At 42.1% G+C, this 7,986-nt stretch overlaps 1 protein-coding gene across 1 annotated transcript; it reads left to right on the forward strand.

Annotated features, from left to right (window-relative positions):
* Positions 1-624: 624 nt before the first annotated feature.
* Positions 625-5,355, forward strand: Gng11 (G protein subunit gamma 11). The gene is made up of 2 exons (XM_075953608.1): positions 625-848; positions 4,943-5,355. Exons 1-2 carry the CDS (start codon positions 753-755, stop codon positions 5,066-5,068), a joined length of 222 nt encoding a protein of 73 aa, XP_075809723.1. The 5' UTR covers positions 625-752; the 3' UTR covers positions 5,069-5,355.
* Positions 5,356-7,986: the final 2,631 nt, after the last annotated feature.

A 7,986-nucleotide genomic window follows, 5' to 3' on the forward strand; every position in this document is an offset into this window, starting at 1 on the left:
ACAGGAAACACTCTTATCTCAAACTACTTTTCTCCTCCAAGCATATTTGTCAAAGGCCTTTTAAACTTAAGCAAACTACGTGACACGTGTCAACACAATTCTGATGGAAACTTGTGAGACCTAGCTGAGTTCCACATTGCTCTTCCTCCCTCCTTTTCAAATATCCACTTTCCCCATTACGTATTTGGAAAAGTTACAAACTGTGTATTTTTAAAACTTGGAGAGGTGAAGGACCGTTATTTCCTGTTGAGTAGTGTCCTTTTCCTGCCTTTAAACAAAATCCGGATATAAGTTGGAAGGACACACACACACACACACTAAATAAAAAAAAAAAATAAAGGAACAAAAGTAAAACTTTTGTCTCCAACCGCAGTTCCCGTGGGTGTGGCAAGGGTCCAGCGCCAGGCCTGCCCGTGGTCCAGCAGAGTCTGCAGCCTGCCCAGAACAGCCAGGAGGAGGTCTCATACTTAACCCTCGCCAAGCTGCCTGGATACAGGGCTGCTGGGCCTGGAGAAGCAGCCTGGAGGTTGCCCGGACTCTGGGAAAGGCCATCGGGAGCAGGCTTGGGCAGGAAGCCGAGGCCCCGGGGAGCTGGGAGCGGAGGTTCCCCAGCCAGTCACGTCCTGCGAGAGGGTGGGGGGATGGGGGACCGATAGCCTGGGCCGGCGCATATTTGGGGAAGCGTCCTGGTTCTAGGAGCTTCCAGTGGCTGCCTTGCACAAGTGACTCCTGGGCCCAGTTCTGGGGCAAAGATGCCTGCCCTTCACATTGAGGATCTTCCGGAAAAGGAAAAGCTGAAGATGGAGGTTGAGCAACTTCGCAAAGAAGTGAAGTTGCAGAGACAACAGGTAAGGTGGCCAGCTATTCCTGAATTACGTCTCGGAAATGTTAACGAGGTCAGAATATCACGGTTAACTGGTTTGGTTTTCTTCTGGCAGCTTCTCTATAGCCTGGAGCTGTTAAATGATGTGGGGAAGTTGCTAAAGGTATAATTAATGAATCAGTAATTAATAAGAAATATAAAGTCAAATATCATCAAGATAGCCCTAAAAAGAACATAAGCAATCCCCAAACGGCTGCTGGCTTCTATTCTGGAATTAAAGAGTTCTTCTAAAAATACATTTTGAAACCTCCCAGTCATGTTACCTTCGATTTTGCAAAGACTCCATGGGGGCTTTAGGAGAAACTGCCTGAATTTCAGTTATTTGTTTGAACATCTTACGCGGTTTTCATCTCTTTTTGTAAGTATGCAAATGACCAATACAGTGTTTTCTGAACTTGCTTATAAACATAATTATATTTATACTGAAGGACATATGGTTGCAAATTTAAAAACAAAATAAGTACAGACTGGATGTGGTAGTCTACCTCTGTAATTCCCAAGCACTTAGGAAGTGGAGGCAGGAGGGTCAAGAGTTCCAGACCAGCCTAACCAGAAAATGAAAAAAAAAAAAATATTCCGGAGTTTCCACTGAAACTCCATGAAAAGCTTGGGAGTTTTACTTCAGTTTCGTGCTGGTCGTAGGAGCCTTTTACATTCATCTTCTCACTCTGGCTGGGCACTTGTAGTTCAGAAAAAAAAAAAGGCTTTTAGATAATTTGGTCATTTCTAAGAAAATTATTCTTTTCTCTTCCTCAAGAAAGATTTGAACTGATTTTATTTTTAAAACTTTGGGATGCTGGGGCCCAAACTCAGGGCATTGAATACGTGGTCACCTCTGAGCCACACTCTGGACTCCTTGATTTTTACCTTTTGTTTATAGTTTAGTATTTGAAAAAAAAATAAAAGGAGAAATGGAAATGAGGCGCCTAAGTAAACAGACTCCGAACTCACATCACAAGAGTTTTGCTGTCTCTTGGTGACCTTTGGAAGAGGCTGGAACTTTCTGAGTTTCACTATTTTATGCACCCCCCACCGCCATTTAGCTATTTGCCTCACACAAATTCACATTGTTCCTAGATTCCACAGTGAGATACCTGCCTTACATGTAACTTTAAATAGGTCATGTGATTCGAGGAATAGGGCCTTTGAGAGGACCATAGAGCAATCTTCTTTCTTTGAAGGGCTGTTTTGGTTGGTGACAAAAACCCTGAGTTTGGCAAGTGTTAGCCCGAGGGACAGCACCGCGTAGACTGAAATAATGTTTTGCTTTTGCAAAGTTGAGCTGTTTGTGTAGCTCACATCACTGGGTAGAAGTTACAGGGCTGTGTAGGAAAGGACAGGTTTCTGCTGCAGGGTCCTGGTGGTGCCAGTGTAAAAAACAAGCATCTCTTTTTTTGCACTTTCTCCCTCGGAATCACCTCAACCCCAGGGTACACAGGACATAACAGCTTTCCCAACTCCGGAAACTCTAAGTTTCTAAGTTCAAGGAAGACAGAAAGACTTAGGGTGATCGTTCCTGGATTCCTAGAGGGGCCATCTCACACTGCAGCGTTCTCCAACATTTCATTTTCAGCATGACGCACAGAGGTCTCCAGTCGTGCCAGGAGAGCACTGTGGCTCTTAGACACCACTGGAACCCTCACTTGAGCCAAGAGAAGCACTTCAGTCCCAGGGAGGCTAACCAATTCCGTCTTCGACACCACAGAGAACCACCATGCAGGTCCGTCCAGAGTGTTTCTGGGGTGCCCTGCATGTTATCCCGTCAATCTCTGTTGATGCCTGGGGTAGTACTCAAGCCCATTCACACGTCACATCTGACTGCAGCTAACTAATTAGGGGTCAGATATGCCCTCTCCATCACAGAAGGAGCAATTATCCACTTTTGGAGATTACTGACATTTTCAGAAGCCCAGTGTAAAAGCTTCTGCAGGAACAGTGGGGGGAAAAGGATCTTATCCAGATGTTTCACTGGACCCATAGACGCCAGGTTTTAACACTCCATTTATCAGCACTGAGAATTCCTTTAAAACACACATACTATGAGTGCCAGCAATAGTCAGATTCTTGGCAGGATACTATTTATTATCATATTTTAATCGCTGTCACTGTTTGACCTAGTTTTAAGGTTTGGACCAGTGGGTTCTACATACTGCCATGCGAACAGGGCTTTCAGTTATGAGAAGGAAAAAATGATATAATGAGGTTTCTGCTTGTGTTTATTTTTGAATCTCGTTCTTTTATAATTACTAGTTTATGTTTCATAATTGTGTGTGATGCGTTAACACTGTGGTACCTGTACTTATTTATAAATAATTGTGCATGTTTGGAGAGATATATGTAAACGTGTTTAGTGAGACTCTCTCAAAGGGTACTAATGTAAGTCACAAACCGTTGTTGATAGTACGCACGTTACTTCAAACTTCTTACTCTCAAAACAGACCTTTATGTTTAGTGACTCCTACTTTTCATTTCCCGCTTACTCTCCTTTATTTATTTATTTTTTAAAAAAACTGAAACTTGTCTCTTACTGGCAGAATTTTTGAAAAAAAACTATTTGATCCTTTCCCAGTGGAAGAAAAGTTTAAGCTGATTCTCTAAATGCCAGAATCTCAGATAACCCTACAACCCCCCCTAGAAAAGCCTTTATTATAATCATCGCCATCCTGGTCAAAGGCATTCTGAGGCATGGTTTAACGGGAGACGGGAGGACAAACCTATCAGTACCAGACAGCCTTTCCCCGCCACTTCTGTGACTACGCGGGGTTCTGGGGTGTGGCATAAGCGTCTGTGTGAGAACGGTGACGGGCGACTGACAGCTGACTGTCGTGGAGAGAATTTGAAGATGGGTTTGTGACAAGTGTATTTCAGAGAGGACGGAAATCACGTGACACATGAACAGAAATTTTTCATGGATAAACTATTCATTCCTACAATGGCTTTCAAGCATTTGCTTCTTGAATAATTAAAGTTCTTTTCTCACAGATTGTATCACATATACAAATAGAATAAAATAAAAATCTTAGAGCATGGGAAGAATTTTTAAAACATTATTTTTTTAATTTTATTTTTTTATTAAACTTTTTTTAATTAAAAATTTCCGCCTCCTTTCCGCCTCCCCCTCTCCCCACTGCCCACGCTCCACTCCCCTCCCCCCTCCCTCTCCAGTCCAAAGAGCAGTCAGGGTTCCCTGCCCTGTGGGAGGTCCAAGTTCCTCCTCCCTCCATCCAGGTCTAGGAAGGTGAGCATCCAAACTGGCTAGGCTCCCACAAAGCCAGTACATGCAGTAGGATCAAAACCCAGTGCCATTGTCCTTGGCTTCTCAGCAGTCCTCATTGTCCACCATATTCAGAGAGTCCGGTTTTATTCCAAGCATTTTCAGTCCCAGTCCAGCTGGCCTTGGTGATCTCCTAACAGATCAGCCTCACCGTCTCAGTGGGTGGGTGCCCCCCTTGCGGTCTTGACTTCCTTGCTCATGTTCTCCCTCCTTCTGTTCCTCATTTGGACCTTGGGAGCTCATTCCAGTGCTCCAATGTGGGTCTCTGTCTCTATCTCTATCCATCGCCAGATGAAGGTTCTATGGTGATATGCAAGATATTTGTTAGTATGGCTATAGGATAGGGCCATTTCAGGCTCTCTCTCCTCAGCTGCCCAAGGGTACATGTCTCTGAAACCCTGGGAACTTCTCTAGAGTCAAGGCTTTTGCCAACCCTAAAATGGCTCCCTTAATTAAGATATATACTTCCCTGCTCCCATATCCAACCTTCCATTATCCCAACCATCCCATTCCCCCAAGTTCTCCCTATCCTCCCCTTCTCACTTTTCTCTCCCCATCTCCCCTCTCCTCCATCCCACCCTACCCCCCAGTTCCCAAATTTTTGCCCAGCAATCTTGACTACTTCCAATATCCAGGGGGATAAATATATAGTTAAAACATTATTTTTAAAAATTAAATCTTATTCACTAAATTTTAACAACTTCAAAAAAGCCTGCAGCAAAGTTCAATATTCTTGACCTAATTTGTTTCTTTTGATTCCCCCCTCCCTTTTTTTGAAACTTCAGGTGTCTAAATGCTCTGAAGAAATAAAGAACTATATTGAAGAACGTTCTGGAGAGGATCCTCTCGTGAAGGGAATCCCAGAAGACAAGAATCCCTTCAAAGAAAAGGGCAGCTGTGTCATTTCCTAACTCTGGGGAAACTCTATTCTCACTCGCGGCAAGTTGTTCCTTTATTTGTTTTATTTTTCCCCGAAATAAAACCAAAGTGTATGTTAAAGAAGATAAAAAAATGTAATTGAGAAGAAAACTGCTGCAGGACTCTCCAGGAAGTTTACGTGCGACTGTGGTGTGTGCCTGCTTCTGACTCGTGCTCAGGATACTCCCATCTTCGGAGGGCAGTTGTGGGATGAAGGCATGACCCTACCCTTTCAGTGAGCTGCTTGCTGCCTCCAATAAAGTTTGTCTTGGGAAAATTAGTGGTGGTGATTTAAGACAGCACATTTCATATATTAAATCTCGGATTTCCTTCTCTAACCTCCTCAGAGTTTGGGGGCTGTAAGACTGGGGATGCCATCTGATAAGTTTGCCGATCCTAGCTCTTCCTGATTCGTGGGAGTTTACAATGCCAAAGTCTGACTTCTGGAATGTGTTTGATTTAACTTCAACTATTAGGGAAGTGAGCGGGTAAAATTCCTAATGACATTAACAGGAGTCGAGCTGTGGGTCAGGAGCCTCAGCATTTCCCGGGTCTGTGATTATCCACGTTGTTTAAAGTGTTCCTCCAGCAGGGAAAAGGACCAGACTGTGAATCAGAAAGAGGAGAAAGAGAAGCCCTTCTCCCAGCAGTGTATCCGTGGCCAACTCTGACTTCCAAAGGCTAGCTCTTTTGTTGACACTCCATCCCCTTGTTCTCTCCACCTCTGTGGATGGCTCCACCGGAGTTTGGTGGCAACTGGGAAGATGTTTGAATATTTTCATCCACTCTGTCAGCTCATTGCAGGCCCAGTTAAACATGCTTCTTTTTTATTTTCTCCAAAAACAACAGTGAATTTTGACCAACTATGAAAATCAATTGGCTGTTTTCATGTCAGCTTGCGGAAATGCGACATATACTCTATTCCCCCTGCTTCAGTGATGAGCATTGCAAGTATCTTTTTCCAATCATTGGTCCCACTTTCCTTGGTGACCTTGTCTAGGTAGCTGTACACAGGAGGTAGAACAGGGCAAATACATTTCTTGCTGATATCCTCTATGAATGCAGCTGTGACTAAGACCTCTGAGAAAGAGACATTCTTCCTCTTGTCTTTTGTTTGGAGATTTGGGGGGAAAGTAAAGCAAAAAATTTATTGATAGGTTCTAGTTAAACTAGGTATAGTTACTAACTTGCTCTGTGGTATTACATGTGGCACCCAAAGCCTGTATGTCTCTTCCAGTTTATCTTTGCTCCTGGTTAGCTTAGTTTTGCAGGTTTTCCTTATGCCATGCCATGCCAGAGGACCCATGCTCCTAACAGCTTCCTGAAGTCTATCAGCCTCCTCACTTGCAAAGCTTGTTTTTTCCCTGTCAACAAGAGAACAGGATACTTGGGCTTTTGAAAAAGTAATTATATCAGACTTAATGCAGGAGCTGTTTCCTTCAGTTTCCTGCCGTTTTCCCAGTGATGACATCAATTGGGGTTACAGAGAGAGAGCCCAGGGATAATTTTAGCTCAGAGCACCAACTACAGCAGGGAGGGTTTTAGAGTAGTGAGAACTTATTTCCCCCGTTCACCATGGAACAATTGATAATTGGGGTGGGTTTCTGCTACTTGTCAGTTACATTTAATGTGGCCTATGATTTTAATATCTTGGTGTTTATTAAGTTTTACTCTAATAAGCAGGTTCATTTTTTGATTTGTTTATTGGATTTTCTTTTTTTGAATAAGGAAGCAAACATATATTCTGTTTACACATATAATATAATTAATAATCCAAATCCAAAATATGATCTCCATTCCCTGACTGCTTAAGAAAAATGCATACCAAACTGAATCCTGCATTTCCATCCTTGTATCCAGTCACTCGTTCATGAGAACCCATATCCTTATGTCTCTTTCAATCATAAAAGAAATGAGTCAAGTTCTTTTATCTCAATAAATAACCAGGCTTCTAGGTTTGTTTTTTTTTTTTTTACTAAATTTGTTTTTGTTTTGTTTTATCATTTAACCTAGCCAACACAAAGAATCATATCTCCTTTTTCAAGTGATAAATGATAACTTGCAACAGAAAAGTTTGAAAAATATTTATTTGAATATATTATAGAAGCAACATTTAACAAGTGAAAATTTATTAAGTAGAAGTTAAATCACGTGTTCAGTTCCTTTCAGCTATACAATTGTGTCATCAGTCATTATTACATCACAAATGGTTGCCATGTTTTATGCATTGAGCCTTAAAACCTATGGACCCAATACAATTTACTTTTTTGTTCCTTTTATGGATCTTACTTTTGATGTCAAGTCTAAAAATTATTTGCCCATTGCTAGGCTGAAATGCTTTTTTTCCTACATGGATTCTAAACAAGTTATTTTGTAGGTCTGTTGGCCATTTCGAATCAGTTTTCATGGTGTGGGTTGTGTGGTTTAGATAGCAGTCTCACTTAATGTATGGATTTCTGAGAGGGTAATTCCTTGCTTCAGCACCCTTTGCTAAAAAGACTATCAATTCTTCTTTAACAACGTTTCTGTTTGGTCAGAAGTTCACTGGTCATATCTCTGTGTTTATTTCTCCTTCCTTCATTTGTATCTGCACCACACTGTCTTCTTTTGCACAGCAGCAGCAGCAGCAGATGAGAGAGGCCTTGCATTATTACTCTTTGTAAGTTTTGAACATAGAGATTTAAGAGTAGATAGATCACTGGGTACAGGTGATATCCTTACAAAATTAACACGTGAATAGGCAATGGTGTATCACCAGGACTTGGGGTGTAGAAGCAGGACCGGGAGTTTAAGGCCAGCCTTTGATACATAAGGAGAAGGAGTCCAATGAGTCTAGTATTAGCTCCATGGGTCTGAAAAACAGATAGTGATAGGCAGGCAGACAGACAGACAGACATTCGAGGTAGATAGA

This window comes from Microtus pennsylvanicus, chromosome 19 (genome assembly GCF_037038515.1).
Source record: "Microtus pennsylvanicus isolate mMicPen1 chromosome 19, mMicPen1.hap1, whole genome shotgun sequence".
Classification (NCBI taxonomy): domain Eukaryota; kingdom Metazoa; phylum Chordata; class Mammalia; order Rodentia; family Cricetidae; genus Microtus; species Microtus pennsylvanicus.

What these genes read in the sequence shown, in the direction of transcription:
- Gng11 (XM_075953608.1), top strand. Translation starts at nt 753, where the DNA reads ATGCCTGCCCTTCACATTGAGGATCTTCCGGAAAAGGAAAAGCTGAAG. An exon ending in TGAAGTTGCAGAGACAACAG is followed by an intron (nt 849 to 4,942) that starts GTAAGGTGGCCA and finishes TTGAAACTTCAG; the next exon opens with GTGTCTAAATGCTCTGAAGA.